This window comes from Eleutherodactylus coqui, chromosome 3, assembly GCF_035609145.1.
Source record: "Eleutherodactylus coqui strain aEleCoq1 chromosome 3, aEleCoq1.hap1, whole genome shotgun sequence".
NCBI classification, from domain to species: domain Eukaryota; kingdom Metazoa; phylum Chordata; class Amphibia; order Anura; family Eleutherodactylidae; genus Eleutherodactylus; species Eleutherodactylus coqui.
In genome coordinates, this window is record NC_089839.1 from 224,958,534 (window position 1) to 224,977,038 (window position 18,505).

Consider the following 18,505-nt stretch of genomic DNA (forward strand, 5'->3'; position numbering starts at 1 on the left):
GTTTTTTGGCGTGAATGAACCCATTGAGATTAAATGTTTGTAACTCACTGCATGTTGTTGCGCAAATGTCGTCATGTGACACAGGCCTAAATGCTATGCTACAAAGCTTTGTTTTTTTCACTTTCTTGATATCTCAGGGAGAGTTCGCACATTCTGTAATTTATATGCTATGGATCGCTACAATTCTGCTACAAAATCCACCTTTATTCCCACATGATAACAAGCATGCTGCGGGTTTGAGAATCTGCAATATGCGAATTTTCTTGCTGTGTGTGAATGGGGTTTTAAAATAAACTGTTTTGTAAACTGTGTTACGGAGTTGGCGCATCTCAACTTAGAGCTCCACCTGCAGGCGCCATCCGGAATAGTCGCCGCAGGTTTCATCCCATGCGGCATTACCTTACCGAGAAGCTTTCCATCATGTCTCCCCGCATATCATAGGGCTCTCTGATATCTTATTGGCCATCATTGCAGATTTCCCCCCTTTCATCTAGTGTAACTATATAACTGCCCTGCTGAAACACGGCCTGGCATGCAGCAGACGCACCTTTTAACAGGTGACTTTCATATGAAAAAGCCCCACCAGACTCCAACCGTTGTATAAAACAATTTAATATGCAAAATAGATTTTATTATAATTATTTTTTTACAGTTATAAAAGCTACAAAGTTTAAAACTTGACAAAGAAATGATGAACAGCGTAACATAAGTGCGATTTACGTATATGGCGCGATTATTGGTCGCAAATGTTCATTTGCCTGATCATCGGGCCGCGTAAAAGGGCTGATGATGTTTGTTCGTTGGCTGATTGTTTCGCATAATATCGCTCGCTGGTCGGCTGCACACGTTCCCGTGCAAATTGGGAGAGGCGCAGCTGACCAATCATAGGTGTATGGGGACAGGCAGTCATATTAGTGATCCTCTGCCATGTACACACGATGAAGGAGCGCTGACCAACATATTCATCGTCAGTCGGCGCTCGTTGCTACAGGAAATTATCTGCCCCTACAAAGGTGACGTCATGAGTGATGGCGGTGAGCAGTGATGGAGGTAAGCAGTGCGGTATGAAGTCATCAGCTTAATCCGAGGCTTTCCTTGTTCTCCCACAGCCAGCCGTGATACTTATTCAGCTTATGATCCTCTGGATGCACCTGAAAAGACAGTAATGGCAAAGAATGGAATACTCCGGTGATATTGTATCTACCTGTGGCCGTGATTACAGGAATAGCTGATGTACAGGGATACCCAGTGCAGGGTGCAACATGACAGAAAGTAGTCACACACCACACAAATGGCCTTGCATTAGACTGGTGCCACAGTACCGTATTATGGCATGTGCATCCCAGCCTGACTGCGGGGCTCCTGCCCTGAATGCCGAGCAAAATAGGAATCTAGCACCGATTGGGGCGTTTCTTTCTACCGCAGTCTGCATTCACACCCCATGACGTACATTTATGTCCTGGGCATGTGGGGGTTGTATGCAGCGATATTGGGAGCCAATCCTACTCCATACATGGTGGGCGCCAGCTATCCTGTCCTCAACAGTCCCCCTGTGCTGAGGTGCCGCTCGGTTGCCCTAGCAGCCTGAGGCACTGCCTGATAGTCTGCCCGTCAGAACAATGTATAATGCAATACGATGGACTTAAAAAAAAAAAAGAAAGTAATAAAAAGCGATCAAAAAATCTTATGAATTCTAAAATTATACTAATAGAAACCACGGGTCGTCCAGCAAAATAGGAGCCCTCACACCACGATGTTGATGAAAAAATAAAATGTTATGGTGGTCAGAAGATGATAGCAGAAAATATAGATATTTTTTCAGGATTAAGGAAAAAAAATATGTAAGGGCACCTTTACACTGGTGAGAAAATTGCACGATGCGAGAGTGAGTAAAAACACAGAATTATGAAACTAATGAGTTTCCATGGTTTCCTTCACCTTCACCTTCACCTGATGCTATGTTGCAAGATAAAAAAAATCACGGTATTTTTAATTTTTTTTTTGCGGCGTGCGATTTTTTATTTTTATTTTCCATGTTTCCCTATGGAGCCTCCTTTTTATTGCATCGCATAGCACGAACTTGCAATTTTCGTATGATGCGTTTTTAACATTAGAAAGTCCCATTGACTTTTACACTAAAATAAATAAATACTGTATATACCGGCGTATAAGGCGACGGGGCGTATAAGACGACCCCCCAACTTTCACCTTATACGCCGGTAATACAGTGGAGAAAAAAAAATCAGTACTCACCTCCCCCGGCGTTCTGTCGCGCTCCGGCAGGCTATCGCTCCTATCTGGTCCCCGGCAGAACATTGCTTTCTGAATGCGGGGCTTGAAATCCCCGCCTCCAGAAAGCTAATACACACGCCGTCAGCCAGTTACAGCCATTCAATGACAGCATTGAATGGCTGTGATTGGCTAAAACACACGTGGCTTCAGCCAATCACACTATTCAATGACATCATTGAATGGGTGTGATTGCTAACACACGTGCGCCTTCAGCCAATCACAGCCATTCAATGAGGTCATTGAATGGCTGTAACTGGCTGACGGCGTGTGTATTAGCTTTCTGGAGGCGGGGATTTCAAGCCCCGCATTCAGAAAGCAATGTTCTGCCGGGGACCAGATGGGAGCGATAGCCTGCCGGAGCGCGACAGAGCGCCGGGGGAGGTGAGTACTGATTTTTTTTTTGACACTTTTTTTTTTTGTATTACCGGCGTATAAGACGACCCCCGACTTCAGAGCAGATTTTTCGGGGTTCAAAAGTCGTCTTATACGCCGGTATATACGGTAAATAAATGAAAATCACTGGAAAATTGTGCAATAAAAACACGTGATAAAACTGCAAGTGGCAGCGATGTTTTAGCAAAAAAACGCAGTGCTGACGGTCAAAAAAAAAAAAGAAAAAGTTATTTTGCCGCAATTTTCTAAGTGTGAAGGAGCCCTTAGTACTGCAACTATAGAAATTTGGTATGAATTTATTTAATTTTTTCCACCATAAAATCCATCTCTTCCCCCCCCCCCCCCTGAGATGGCGGAATTGCATTTTTTTCCCATTTCATTCCTGTTAGAAATTTTTAGAAGTCTTTCAGTACATTAAATAGTCATTAAAAATACAACTCATCCCGCAAAAAAAAAATAAGAGTAATGATTCTGTGAAAGTGGGGAGTGAAAAACAAAAGTGAGAAAAAAAAAAAGGCTGCGCCACTAAGGGCTGTAGTTCTGCTGCTTTATAAAACATGTTCTATTTCAATTTTCCACCATTTTCAAATTCTCTGCTTTCTGTTTGTGAACGAGAACATTCTTGTTTATATCCATAGGCTGAAATCCTCTAGAAAGACCTAATGCATCTCACAGCTGAGGGTTTGCTACAATTGGAGCCAGACTAGACAATCCTGTGAGATGGTCCGGACTACACTGTAATAGACCCCCAAAGAGGTGAGAGAATTGTGCTGCTCAATTATGTATATCAGAGAGAATGGGTGTCAGAAACACTATCTTTTCCCCTTAGGGAGAGCACCTAGACAGTGAGTGAGGAGACTCAAATGGCCATGCACGCTCCTCTGGGTAATATGCAAATAAGGGAGATGGAATGAATCCTCCACAGTGCCACCTATTTAAAGGCAGCATTCCTACAAGCCAAAGGCTGACTTTTTATACTCTCATGGCTCTACAACAGTTCAGCATGCCCCAAAAAGGGTGGGGGAGACAATCCGACACAGGCAGACCCAAGATAAGGGGGAGCAATCCATTATGAAATCATATACACATAACGGGTCCTAGACACGGCACCTCTTTCCACTCGTTCACACAGAAGATGCGATAAGAGTCATTTCCATATTTTCCAATTCCGTGAAGCTCGATGGGGTATCGCCATTTCTTCGTGAGGTATTCATCTGCAGGAAAATATACAGATGCATTGTTTAAGAGGAGGTGGATTCTTTTCCCCCGCCATAAATGAATGAAGATTCTACAAGATTTGTTAAAAATCTCGTCCACAGGGGGCGGACAATACGTCTCGGCAAAGCCAGCATTAGCTGGCGCTGCGGGTTCCCGGGATGCAGCATGTCAATTTTTTTTTTTTTCCCGTTGCAGCCTCACTCCTCTCCGGATGCTACGGCTAAGTGCCGCTGGTTTTGAAGCGCCACTTATTCCTCGGAAATCTCGTGGATTTTCGCTGCGGCAAAAACCGCAAGATTTCCGCTGGGAAAGCATCCCATGGGAACCCAGCCTAATAGTTTTATTTTTCTGGCATTAGAGCTTTGCGAGGGCTGTGTTCTGCAGGAAATTTGTATTGGTACCATTTTGAGGTAAATGTGACTTTTGGATTACTTTTTAGTATGTTTTTGGGAGGCGAACAAAAGAAAAACAACAATTCTAGCATTACCTTTTAAAATAATTTTATGGCACTTTCCATGTGAGAACTAAAATATGTTCATTGTTTGGGTTGTTACAAACTTCGGAATACCGATTATCTACCTTTTTTTAAAAAATTGGGGGGGGGGGAGGGGGGGGAATCTTATACACTTGAAGTGTGGGGAAAAATCTGTATTTTTTAAAATAAATCACACTTTATTGTACTTTTTTAAAATAATTTTTTAGTCCTTGAACGGGACTTGAAGATGTGATTGTTTGATCTCTAAGATAGTACACTGCATTACTTATATAGTGCATTCAAATAAGGCTATGGCATCAGCCTATTAGACTCTGTGGGAGGCGGGGCCTATTAGGCTCAGTTACTTGATAGACATGGAGGCTTTTGTCAGGCTTCCAGCTACCATGGGAACCCATTGGTACCTTGCAAATTGCACTGCAGAGTGCCGATGGGTGACAGAAGGAGCGCCTTCCCCGTCATCTGCTTACATGTGGCAGTTGCTATTGATTGTGGTATGTAAAAGGGTTAAACTGCCAGGTTCTGAGGTTTCTATTTTCCAGGCGGTTAGAGGAGAACCCTGGCTGTCAGTAGTCAGCCATGCCACCGCCTTAAAAAGATCTATGTGCAGGTTTAAAACCCAGTGAGATTAGTAAAAAGACGTATTGGCCATCACTGAGGGGATAATAAGTGAACCCCACTCCCACCCAGTGGAGATTTTGGTTTAGGATGTACTCGGATAGCAAAGGGTTTTTAATTGCTGATCTCCTGAGTGCTGCACTGTGACATTTACTTACTATGAGCTACATGAAAAGCAGGCCTGGTGCCCGTTATATCGCAACGGAGGAGCGACTGCGCTCATGAATACCTGAAAACCTGACAATGGTCTTTGCTCTGAGTTCATAGAGACCGAGCGGCTGCAGAAGTTCGGACATCTCCTTCCAGTCTGCAGTTCGGGCTACTTCTGGGGTTGGATATTTCTCTAGGAAGCGCCACAGGACAGGAATGGCCATTTTTCCTATGAAGAGAGTGCAGAAGCAGCTGGTATTACAGGAGGTCATCACCCAGCTTTCCTCTATTCCTGAACAGTAAATCTTCCCAACTATAAAGCTGTAGGGTGCATGGTGGAATATTTAAATCAGCAGAACATGTAGCAAGCTGCAAATCAGGGCTCCAAGCTGGATGACGACCTCTGCTAACAATCATATAGGTTAATCGCTACAAAAATTATTTGTTGGCAGAGGACGTGCCAAGAATTTATATCTATTGGGGAATTTTCAGCTTTGTGCAAGGGTAATTGATACAAAGCCTAAAGGGATAATGATGGCTCTTGAAGATGCTGTGTGGGCAGATATAGACTGGTGGAAATGGAAAGTGTTCCACCCAGAAGGAGTTGGTGAATTTCATGAAGCCTGATAGAACTGTACAGTTACTCAGAATAAATGACAGCACATTGTAATGAATCAGACAGTTATGACCATTGGGTACAGGTGTCAGTGAGACGTGTGCCCTGCACGAGCCGCGGTACGGGTGTCAGCGAGACGTGTGCCCTCCTCGAGCCGCGGTACGGGTGTCAGCGAGCCCTGTGCCCTGCACGAGCTCCGGTACGGGTATCAGTGAGACGCGTGCCCTCCACGAGCCCCGGTACGGGTGTCAGTGAGACGCGGGCCCTCCGCAAGCCCCGGTACGGGTGTCAGTGACAGGTGGGCCCACCGCGAGCCCCGGTACGGGTGTCAGTGAGAGGGTGGGGTACCCACCGCGAGCCCCAGTACGGGTGTCAGTGAGAGGGTGGGGTACCCACCGCGAGCCCCAGTACGGGTGTCAGTGAGAGGGTGGGGTACCCACCACGAGCCCCAGTACGGGTGTCAGTGAGAGGGTGGGGTACCCACCACGAGCCCCAGTACGGGTGTCAGTGAGAGGGTGGGGTACCCACCACGAGCCCCGGTACGGGTGTCAGTGAGAGGATGGGGTACCCACCACGAGCCCCGGTATGGATGTTGGTGAGAGGTGGGCCCACCACGAGCCCTGGTACGGGTGTCAATGAGAGGTGGGCCCACCACGCGCCTCAATACAGGTGTCGGTGAGAAGTCATCATTGATTGCCCCCCAAGCAATGACTCCAGAGGTTAGACCTGTGTGGCGTTTTGAAATCACAGGAGGGTGGGTCTTTTCTTTGAAACCGCAGACAGATACATTGACGATCATCACTCTGCCCCAGACAGACTCGGGACTCATCATCACGATACACAACTGTTCTCCACTCATGTGTCCAGTTGTGTTGTTGCTGGCAGTGAAATCAGGTTAATAGAACACACTGCATGGCGGTCCGAGAATGCAACGCAACTTAAAGCAATCGGTTTACAATTGTCCGTGGGATGACTCTGACTCCAACGACTCCTCGGATCTGTGCTCCAGTCACCTGTCTATCAGAATCTGCCATCCGCACAATTTGGTGGTCTTCATGTGGTGTTGTCCTTCTGCGTGGACCTGTTCCAAGTCTGTGAGTACTCGAGCCTTCCTGTGTCCACTGAGTAACCGCTCTCTGTACGGTCATTGCACTCTGGCCAGTTCTGCGGGAGATTTCACCATAGGATGCCCCCATTTCTAACATGCCAATCATGTGACCGCTCTCAACGTTATACATTTATCTGTAAAAAGGGAGGTCATCCAACATGGACAACCACACAAGCAGGGAACAATCCATTATAGAATCATATACACATAAAGGGTTTCAGAAACGGCGCCTCTTTCCACTCGTTCACACAGAAGATGCAATAAGAGTAGTTCGCACATTTTCCAATTCCGTGAAGCTTGATAGGATAATCGCCATTTCTTCGTGAGGTAGATAAATAGGTAAATACATCTACAGGAAAAATATATAGATGCATTTTTTTCTCCCCACCCTAAGTGGCTGAGGATTGGAAAGGGAAGGGGTTGGGTTTAGCTTTGATTAACCCCTTAGTGAAGAGTATTTTTTGCTTTAAAAACCAAGAGATTTTCAATGTTGCATGGTAAGAGCCATAACTCGTTGACAGCCATATGAGGGCTTGTTTTGTTTTTTCTTTGGGACAAGTTGTATTTTTTACACCACTCTGGGGTACATATAATGTGTTGTAGAACTTTTATTATTTATATATTTTTTATAGCGTTCACCATTCAGTAATAAAAACCTGATGACTTTTTTGTCTGGATCTGCAGAATTACTACAGTACCAAGTTTATACGGATTTTTAAAAAAAAATTAAATTGCTTTGCACAATGAAAGTACATTTTTGAAGAAAAACAAGACCCAGAACATTTTTATTTTCCAGCAGTGGAGCTCTGTGAGGGTTTGTTTTCTGTAAGAAGAGTTGTAGTTTTTATTGGTACCATTCTGAGGTACATGTGACTTTTGTATTACGTTTTTTGTGGGACGAACAAAAGAAAAATAGCAATTCCAGCATTACTTTTTGCAAAAAAATGTTTTGGGTGTTCACCAAATGATAATCGTCGACACATCTGTAGGCGCTTTGGAGAAAAGGTCCAGCCTGCTGTGATTTCAGAGCGCCACACAGCTCCAGCCTCTGCAGTCACGGTTTAGGAGGGAAGGGTGGGGTTGGGGTTCCCAATTGAATTTAACCTTCAAATCTACACTGCATTCGCAATTGTATTTTCGGATGTACTGCGAATCACTTGCTCCCATAGAGATGAATGGCATGTCATCCGTAGTAAAATGAAGCATTCTGCGATTTCTTTTCCGCGTGTGCCATCTGCAAATAAAATAAAATCCGCAGGTGTTTAATTAATTGCGGATGCCCTATTCATTTCAATGGGCTGCTTGAACTGCGGACCGTCCGCAATTGAATTTTGCCTGTGCACATGAGCCCTAACACTCATTTACCAGCATTGAAGTAAGACTGCATCCGGATCACCCAGGGCACATGTCTAGAATCAGGTTTGGTTCAATGCAACAGTTTCTCACCAGATGTCTTGTTCAAAAAGATGGTGGCGATGAGAAGCTTCCACGGATCATGAAAGAGTGTTTCTTGGATTAGATTAAAGGGAGAGCGAGGAGGCGTCCACTTGGAGAAGGCTTTCCTTCGAGGCGGCTCCATAGCTATAAAGGAAGAGCCGAAAACTCAGTTTTTACCATCTATATGCGATCCAAAATGGTGAATACATATTATTATAATTTATTCATATTCTTAGATGTTGTGGTCCCCATCTGAAAAGTGTTTTGGATGAGGAATAATGATTGTTCAAGTGACAAACATTACAGTGGAGTCACTGTGTACATACATTACTTATCCTGTACTCATCCTGAGTTACATCCTGTATTATACTCCAGATCTGCACTCACTATTCTGCTGGTGGAGTCACCATGTATATACATTACGTATCCTGTACTGATCCTGAGTTACATCTTGTATTATACTTCAGAGCTGCACTCACTATTCTGCTGGTGGAGTCACTGTGTACATACATTACTTATCCTGTACTGATCCTGAGTTACATCCTGTATTATACTCCAGAGCTGCTTTCAATATTTTGGTGGAGGGGTCACTGTGTACATACATTACTTATCCTCTACTGCTCCTGAGTTACATCTTGTATTATACTCCAGAGCTGCACTCCCTATTCTGCTGGTGGAGTCACTGTATACATACATATCTTATCCTGTACTGCTCCTGAGTTCCATCCTGTATTATACTCCAGAGCTGCACTCACTATTCTGCTGGTGGAGTCACTGTGTATATACATTACTTATCCTGTACTGATCCTGAGTTACATCCTGTATTATACTCCAGAGCTGCACTCCCTATTCTGCTGGTGGAGTCACTGTGTACATACATATCTTATCATGTACTGATCGCGAGTTACATCCTGTGTTATACTCACAGCTGCACAATTTTGTTGTTTGTCATTGGAAATCATCAACAAGTCTGTCGACAGACACACCACGGCGGCTCCTATAACACACTGTCACAGGTACTTTTCCTAACATGTACAACGCCTGTAGAGCTGGACAATCCCTTTAAATTCTCCATTATTGGGTGTATTATTCCAAATGTTATCCAACAAACACACAAGAAGAAATACGTCCAACACCACAAACCTTCACTTAAGGCCTTTTTGGAAAAATACGGGCTGGTCTTTCTCTTCTCCACCTGCGATCTCGGAATAGCATCCAGGTTACTGTCATCCTGGTGGGAATCACTTGCTACGTCCTCCTGCTCAGTGTCAGTAGGCTGCTGTAAAGCACAGGAGACTGACTGGTCTTGTGTGTTCTCTGAACAAGTCACTTCAGTCTCCTGCCAGTCTAGAGACGCCGCTAGCTTTTCAACATCACCAGGCTCTGGTAATTGGGGGTCATTCATCAAATCCGCTGCACTTTCCTCGCTTCTTTTCTTTGAGTTGGTCCTTTTGTTGTATTTCTTTTCCTTCACCTGAACCTCCTGCTTAGATGCTGAACGTTTCCTCGGCAGGTTAACTCTCTTGGTGTTCTTTGACCCTCTTTCTGATGCTTTTCTAAGACTTCTTACCATTTTCCTGCCACCATCTTTTTTCACGTTGGCATTATTGTCCTTCCCGCTTAAAGTAAGTGTATGATCTCCTGCATCCTGCGCCGTCCTGGTGTTATAGAAAGTCTCTGTACCGCGTTCTTTCAGTGGAGACTCAATGGCCGCTGACCCATCATCCTCTTTATTTGCAGCCTCCTTAGTTGCCCTTTTCTTTTTCTGCTTCCAAGGTGGAACAGAGAAATCAAAGTCTTCTAACTTCATCTTGACATCATTGGTGTTGAGATACTTTACAAGAGCACATCTTGATCTGAGTTTGGTCCCTTGGGGGCTAAGGAGCGAATAAAGGAATACAGTTATTGTAATACAATGGAATTTCTCTAACCCCTTCAGGACTAGAGATTTATCACTTTTTTCAATTGACATGACTGTATGAGGACTTGCTTTTTACAGGACAAATTGTATTTTTAACCCTTTCCAATCCAATTTGTATCCTGGTTTTCCTAAGGGGCTTACTCTTTTTCTGCCATTATACAATAGCGCTATATGCTGGCTAAAGCCAGTACTACATGTGGTGACACGTTGGATAGGCTCCGACAGCAGAGAGGCTGGCAATATACAGTAAGAGAACCCCAACGGACGTCTTCCAACAGCGGAACTGTACAGCCTTAAATCACAATGTCTTCAGAGGTCAGACAATGGATTGGAAAGGGTTAATGGTACCATTTATTGTACGGAAAAATTTTTACACATTTTTTAAGTGGGAAGAAATGAAAAAAAAACAAACTTAAAGGGGTTGTCTCGCGGCAGCAAGTGGGGTTATACACTTCTGTATGGCCATATTAATGCACTTTGTAATATACATCGTGCATTAAATATGAGCCATACAGAAGTTATTCACTTACCCACTCCGGTGCTGGCGTCCTCGTCTCCATGGCTCCGACTAATTTCTGCATCTTCTGGCTTCTTTAGACGCGCTTGCGCTGTCCGGTCTTCTGCTGTGTTGACTGGGGCCGCTCCGGCGTGCTCGCGCCGGAGAGCTGGTCTGCACATTGTCATCGTAGCTCCACCTCCGTCACGTGGTGCCGATCAGCCAATTAGGTGGCTATAATCGGCAGTGGAACGCAAGACAGGAGAAGATAATCCACGGTGCACCATGGGAGAAGACCCGCGGTGCATCCTTGGGAAAGTACCGGCGGCCATCTTTAAAAGAAGAAAAGAAGAAACTGCCCGAATGGGGATGTAGGTAAGCATTTTTTGTTTTTTTTTAAATAACAAAGGGATTGTTTTTAACGGGGCACATTGTGGGGGTATGTAGAAAAAAAATTTTTGATTTCGCCGCGGGACAACCCCTTTAAATTGCACCACTTTTGTTGGGTTTAGTTTTAGTACAGTAAACATGACATATGAACTTTTTTCTGTAGGTCGGTACGATTACTGTGATACCAAATTTATATAGTTTTTTAAAATGTTTTTCTATTTTTAAAAAATAAACAGGCATTTTTCTTAAATAAAAATGGCTTTTTGTCACTATATCCTGAGAGCCGGAACTTTTTTATTTTTTTGAAAATTGGGCTGTTTCAGGGCTTGTTTTTTTAGCGGTAGTTTTTACCACCACCATTTTGGGGAACATACATTAGACGGACAGGGAATTCCTGCTGGTAGTAACATATTGGAGCATGACAGGGCAGTCAGCCCTGTAGCTGCGAGTTTACACCAGTTACATACATGGTGCTAGTTATACACGACCGACCTCACTAATAACACATCGAATTTGCCGGCTGTTTTTCCAGACTGCCTCTGTGTGATGATTTTTTTCCAGCCCTCAGGAAGGGTTTCCAAGACACCAGAACCTGAATTTTCATTTTTGCCATCACTGCATAATTCAGTATTTGTGCATATATTCAATTTTGCATTCTGCGAATACAGAACTTCGGATTCTTTAGGATCAGCTGCTTGTTCCCTGCAAGGAAAAAAAAATGAAATCATAAAGCGAGCAGCAGGTAAAGCTGGATTTACACTAACCCATTTCAATGAGGGATCATAGCAGATTTACCATCGGATGAAAGGTGGGAAACCAAGAAGGAAACTCAGTGTATGAAATCTATAAGAACAAGAATATATGGTTTGTTTTTCAGTTCTTCACCATGTTCAAGGTCGCTTCTGCAGTCAGGGAAAGGGAACATCCTGTTTTGAGCTAATACTTCCCACAGCTGAGGGTTTGTTAGAATTGTATCCAGTCTGAACAATCTTCTGTGATATTGACTGCCTGCAGATGGCCAGGTCGGATCCCGCTGCGAGAATTTTTGTAGCAGGATGCGATCCCGTGCCCCTGTAGAGGTCTGCGGCTTACCTGCACCGGGCGTTTCCTCTCTGCGCTGTGTCCCGTCACCACTGACATTTCTGTGCGGGCCTCTGCGAGACCCGCACAGAAATAGAACATGCCGCGATTTTTTCTCCGCATGCGTTTTCACGCGGACAAATCACGGCCGCCTGCCTAGGATTGCGTTATCTAATGCAATCCTATGCAGGCGGGTATGGGCGGAAATTCTGCAGGAAATCCCTCCGCGGAATTTCCGCCTGATACATTGTAACATACTATTAGGACAGGAGAGAGATTTGTGCTGCTGATGGCTTTGGCCCAGAGGATTGTCTAGATCAGGGGTGGGCAATTAATTTTCCCATGGGGCCACATGAGAAATTGGAATGGTTTTAGAGGGCCAGACCAACATACGAAGGCTCCATGCACATTGCCTTAATGGGGCTGTATTCCAGCCGCCCGATTTGCGGCCAGAATACGGCCGCCATTCTTGTATTTCTCTCCGTGTTTAGTCTCATAATGGCGATGCAAATTGTAATCTTTAAATACAGCTATCTGCTCTCCACAAACTAAACACACAGCTTTACCTTTGGTTTCAGTAAATAGATATTTAGAAGTCCATTCTTTGTTAAAAACTCGGCATTCTGCATCAATTTTTCTTTTTTTAATGTTAGCCGCCATATTTAAGGGTTAACAGCTAACCTCGGAAAATAGATTTTTTTAATACACAGTAGTATGCTCCTAGGAGAGGGCACAGAGAGCTGCCCCAAGAAGAGAGATTAAAAAGTGAATATTATTAGTATTATTATTCTAATTACAATGCAAAGGGAAAAGTCCTGACACTTACCAATGACGAGCGTGGAACGATTGTCCTGGCACTCCCCAAGGTCCGCAACGAGCATCCTGGCACTCAGAAGTTACAGTGGCATCACTTACTCAGCATCGGGAAGCAGTGAAACTACAAACTCCGAAGCCTTGTCCATTTTGTTAACTTATGTGCTGTTTAATAAAGTTATTCAAGCCTACGTCATTGGTAGAGGTGCTTGAATAAGTAAGGCCTGAATAACTATTAGCACAGCACAGAAGTGAACAAAATGGACAAGGCTTCGGAGTGCATAGTTTCGCTGCTTCCCGTTGCTGACACCGGACTCATTGGTGAGTCACCAGGACACTCTTTGCGGGCCGGTCCGAGCTATTCAGCGGGCCGGATGTGGCCCGCGGGCCGTGCTTTGCCCAGGTCTGGTCTAGATACAAGTGTAACAAATCCTCAGTGGTGAGAAGTGTTAGATCTGAATACATCAAACCAAGAATGTTTATGTTCACAACCAAAAAGCAGAAAACTTAGAGAATACGCGTCTGATTACATTTGGAGTCTAACTGCTGGGGCCCCCACAGATTGTGAGTGTGAATAGCAGTCAAGCATGTGCGCTGCTGTTCCATTCAGCTCTATGGGACTGCCAGAGAAAACAGAGCGCTGTACTCGGTTTCTCTTCAGCTGTCCCACAACAGAGATGACTGCAGTGGCAGTATGCATGCCGGGCTGCCTCTCCAATTACCTACTTACATCTGTGGACACGGCATTCTCAGTCTCATGATCAGTGGGGGTCCGATCACAAGCTTATACAGAGGATACGTTTAAACTTGGGACAATCCCTTTAAGCCTTATTCACATCAAATTTGAAAATCTCTTTAAATCCCTGTATGAACCTTCCTCCTTAAAGGGGTATTCTGGATATTTACTACTGATGACTGATGACTTGATTGGTCAGATCCCCACTGATCAGCTGATTCTCTGGCCTTTGTAAGTGCAGCGAGGCCAGACATCTGCATTGATGGTCAGGATTGAAAGTGTAATAGAAAGTGGGAGCGATGACCACTGATACGGACGTCCAGTCCCTGATGACGGATCCCCACAAATCAGCCATTAATGACCTTTCCTGAGGTTGCTCATCAGTAGTAAATGCCCAGAATACCCCCTTAAAACAACTTTATTGGTATTTATGCATTCCCTAGGGGGGCGGGGCGTATACGCTGTGGCTCCTTCGCTGTAATCGGGTACGGTTGAGTTCAAACACAGGAGAATTGCTGTCGAATTTTGGTTGTGGAATACGCACTGAAATGTAAAGTACAATGTCAGCGAATGAGGATCTAACAAACCCCATTCACTGACAGCAGAAAAAAACTATAGCAAAAGATTCGGACTTACAGATTCACTTCAAAAGCTGTGTACAACAAGCAAAACTAGAGGTTACTGTAAATGACAGCAAACCATGGCTAGCACACAAAACTGCCCACATCTCGCCATCATCCTGCACATATCACCCAACTGCGGTCTAGTAATAATCATTTCTCACTTCAAACCACAAGACTCAACATGTAATCACCTGTCCTGCATGGGCGCCGCCATGTTTGCAGCTCTGCAAGATCACGTGACTTTCCGGGACTCTTCTGCGCATGCTCGCCACATAACTGTCTATCGGGAGCATGCGCTGTTTGCTACAGCCAGGAGGTGTGGTTTGGTATGGAAATCTTTTTGCTGTTGTGGTAACTCCGGAGTCCGTTGCTCAACGGTAACGGAGCCCTGAACCCCCCGGACACCGGAGCCATGAGGGCCGTACCGACCTGGGTGGACCAAGTCCATGACAGGGACAAGGTGGAGCAGTGGTAAGGAAGCCAGGGGAATGGGACTGGGGAGCTGCAATTGCTTAGCAACCAGCAGCTTGAAGTGTATAAGTGCATAGCAACCGTGTACTGAGGGTCTAAAGGTGCATAGCAACCAAAAACTCTGGATTCAGAGGCCCATAGATGTTATAATTTGGGGGCTTAGAGGTATATAGGAACCAGATGTTTGGGAGTGGAAAGGTGAATGGCAACCAGAAACTGGAAATGCTGAGGTTCGTAGTACCGAGCAACTGGTTACTATGGGGTCAGAAAGTACATAGCAACAAGGTACGTTTTACAGCTGAGTAGTTGTTACACTTTTATCCAATGTAGCACAAATCTCTCTTCCTGTCCTGATAGTTTGTTACAATGTATCAGTGCAGGTAACATGTATCAGTGTGGAGTCCGGGATGTTACAATGTATCAGTGCATGTAACATGTATCAGTGTGGAGTCTGAGATGTTACAATGTATCAGTGCAGGTAACATGTATCAGTCTGGAGTCCGGGATGTTACAATGTATCAGTGCAGATAACATGTATCAGTGTGGAGTCTGGGATGTTACAATGTATCAGTGCAGGTAACATGTATCAGTGTGGAGTCCGGGATGTTACAATGTATCGGTGCAGGTAACATGTATCAGTGTGGAGTCCAGTATGTTACAATGTATCAGTGCAGGTAACATGTATCAGTGTGGAGTCCAGTATGTTACAATGTATCAGTGCAGGTAACATGTATCAGTGTAGAGTCCGGGATGTTACAATGTATCAGTGCAGGTAACATGTATCAGTGTGGAGTCCGGGATGTTACAATGTATCAGTGCAGGTAACATGTATCAGTGTGGAGTCCGGGATGTTACAATGTATCAGTGCAGGTAACATGTATCAGTGTAGAGTCCGGGATGTTACAATGTATCAGTGCAGGTAACATGTATCAGTGTGGAGTCCGGGATGTTACAATGTATCAGTGCAGGTAACATGTATCAGTGTGGAGTCCGGGATGTTACAATGTATCAGTGCAGGTAACATGTATCAGTGTGGAGTCCGGTATGTTACAATGTATCAGTGCAGGTAACATGTATCAGTGTAGAGTCCGGGATGTTACAATGTATCAGTGCAGGTAACATGTATCAGTGTGGAGTCCGGGATGTTACAATGTATCAGTGCAGGTAACATGTATCAGTGTGGAGTCCGGGATGTTACAATGTATCAGTGCAGGTAACATGTATCAGTGTAGAGTCCGGGATGTTACAATGTATCAGTGCAGGTAACATGTATCAGTGTGGAGTCCGGGATGTTACAATGTATCAGTGCAGGTAACATGTATCAGTGTAGAGTCCGGGATGTTACAATGTATCAGTGCAGGTAACATGTATCAGTGTGGAGTCTGGGATGTTACAATGTATCAGTGCAGGTAACATGTATCAGTCTGGGTCTGAGATTTTACAATGTATCAGTGCAGGTAACATGTATCAGTGTGGAGTCCGGGATGTTACAGTGTATCAGTGCAGGTAACATGTATCAGTGTGGAGTCCGGGATGTTACAATGTATCAGTGCAGGTAACATGTATCAGTGTGGAGTCCGGGATGTTACAATGTATCAGTGCAGGTAACATGTATCAGTGTGGAGTCCGGGATGTTACACTGTATCAGTGCAGGTAACATGTATCAGTGTGGAGTCCGGGATGTTACAATGTATCAGTGCAGGTAACATGTATCAGTGTGGAGTCCGGGATGTTACAATGTATCAGTGCAGGTAACATGTATCAGTGCAGGTAACATGTATCAGTGTGGAGTCCGGGATGTTACAATGTATCAATGCAGGTAACATGTATCAGTGTGGAGTCCGAGATGTTACAATGTATCAGTGCAGGTAACATGTGGGAGTCTACATTCTGGGATGTTACAATGTATCAGTGCAGGTAACATGTAGGAGTCTACATTCTGGGATGTTACAATGTGTCATTGTCATGGCAGTTCAGAGCCTTCTGAAGGCTTCCAGGGCTGGCATGTATTTATGCCTGTGGCCTATCCTAATAGAATGCCTACAGAAATACCATATATTGCAATACTGAAGTATTGCAGAATGTGGTATAAGTGATCAAACATTCGCAAGTTCCACTCTATCTAAAAAAAAAATTAAATAAAAGTAAGTGGAAAATAAAGTTTTTTTATTATATTAAAAAACAAAGGATACTAAAAGTTCTAAAAGCGCTCCCTTTTCCTGTATTCACAGGTACCGCAGCATCCCTAAAATTCTGAGTTATCAAACGAATGTATTATTTATCCCTCACAGGGAATATTAGCATAAAAAATTGCGCACCATCAGAATTGTGTTTTGTTTTTTTTGTTCACCCTGTTTCAAAGAAAAAGATTAAGGTCTCATGTCCACGGTGAAAATCAGGCCCACACGGATTTCTGCTGCGGATGCACCATAATTGTCTTTTTTCTTTTCCATGCGGGAGATCAGTCGAGATATGAGCTCCATGAGCTCCTGCACGCGTGACCTGCACTAAAATGGAGCGTGTCATGTTTTTTTTTCACTCGCGTGAAATCCACAAATCACTTAAAATACTATCCGCGGCTATTTATATAGCCGTAGGTGGTCAATGATATCTTATGGCCAATTTTACCTGCGGATCACGCGTGTGAGTGGTCCGCTGCGGATTTGATAATAGAATTTCCCAGTGGACATGAGGCCTAATAAGTGATCAAAAAGTCGAGTGTACCCCAAAATGCTACCAATGAGTACTACAGGTTGGTACTTGGCGTATATGTATGATTACGTAGATACCAAATTTATTGAGTTGTCTTTTTTTTTGCTGTACTACTTTAACAAAAAAACTAATTTTTAAAATAAATAATTTTTCATAGTAGTACAGCAAAAAGCAAAACAAAGCTGAATTTGGTATCTATGTTATCATACTGACCCATGGAATAAGGTTATGTTATTTCTTTTGCAGTGCGTACATTGGAAGAGCAATACCCCCAACAAGGATGACGGAATTGCGTTTTTTTTTCATTTCACGTCACTTAGAAATTTTTTACATGTTTTTCAGTACGTTATATAATACCACTGAAAAAGACAATTTATCCTGCAAAAAACAAGTCCGCAGACAGCAGACAGCTACATCGACTGAACAATAAACCTTTGACTCCCAAGCTGTGGAGTAACTAGTAGGGCTCATGCCCGTGTATCACGCATGAGTTGCAAAGACACGTGATACTCGGTGAATAGAGTCAATGAAAGTCAATGGTCTTTCATTGTTCCATGCACACCAGCGTGTAGACACTGCGTATGAGACGCTGTCCATATGCAATACATTCTGTTCAAAGCAGGAAATAAATATATATATCATACTACGCATATCTGTGAGGGTGTGGTTTGTGGGCATGCGCAGTGCCATACACAGCCATACGCGATCTCTGCCAGTAGAGTGTATGGCTGCATAATGCTTTGACGTATACGGCTGTCATAGCTGTTAGTTCTGCAACCACATAAGTTAGCAGAATGCATGAAAAGGACAAGTAAAGTTGGTTTCCTCTTATTTTCCAGCATTTATGACCTCGCTTTTAAACCTGATGGGACTCAGCTGATTGTGGCCGCAGGAAACAAAGTGCTGGTGAGTAATACACAATCAATGGGTTATATTGC

At 44.0% G+C, this 18,505-nt stretch overlaps 2 protein-coding genes across 3 annotated transcripts in view; one reads left to right on the forward strand and one right to left on the reverse strand.

The window, feature by feature from the left end:
* Nucleotides 1-655: 655 nt before the first annotated feature.
* On the reverse strand, nucleotides 656-14,626 carry MBD4 (methyl-CpG binding domain 4, DNA glycosylase). 2 transcript variants are annotated; one of them, XM_066596999.1, is made up of 7 exons: nucleotides 14,576-14,626; nucleotides 11,625-11,834; nucleotides 9,469-10,202; nucleotides 8,335-8,469; nucleotides 5,244-5,393; nucleotides 3,796-3,899; nucleotides 656-1,151 (listed from the first exon to the last, which is right to left on the reverse strand). In XM_066596999.1, the coding sequence occupies exons 1-7, from the start codon at nucleotides 14,596-14,598 to the stop codon at nucleotides 1,074-1,076; spliced, it is 1,434 nt and encodes a 477-aa protein (XP_066453096.1). In that variant the 5' UTR covers nucleotides 14,599-14,626; the 3' UTR covers nucleotides 656-1,073. The 2 variants fall into 2 exon arrangements, with proteins under 2 accessions (XP_066453096.1, XP_066453095.1); XM_066596998.1 differs by lacking the exon at nucleotides 14,576-14,626 and having other exon boundaries at nucleotides 11,625-11,872.
* A 70-nt stretch (nucleotides 14,627-14,696) lies between these two features.
* The window catches only part of IFT122 (intraflagellar transport 122), a 67,078-nt gene continuing 63,269 nt past the window's right edge, over nucleotides 14,697-18,505 (forward strand). The window contains exons 1-2 of the mRNA XM_066597000.1: nucleotides 14,697-14,855; nucleotides 18,407-18,473. Of these exons, the coding sequence (XP_066453097.1) occupies nucleotides 14,797-14,855; nucleotides 18,407-18,473 (126 nt within the window). The 5' untranslated portion in view covers nucleotides 14,697-14,796. The remainder of the gene's footprint in view (nucleotides 14,856-18,406; nucleotides 18,474-18,505) is intronic.

Coding starts and splice junctions, on each gene's coding strand:
- MBD4 (XM_066596998.1), bottom strand. CDS start 11,860: ATGATTTCATTTTTTTTTCCTTGCAGGGAACAAGCAGCTGATCCTAAA. Junction 5,394..8,334: donor CTTTTTGAACAAGACATCTG/GTGAGAAACTGT, acceptor CTCTCTTCATAG/GAAAAATGGCCATTCCTGTC. Junction 3,900..5,243: donor GACCATTGTCAGGTTTTCAG/GTATTCATGAGC, acceptor ATTTTCCTGCAG/ATGAATACCTCACGAAGAAA.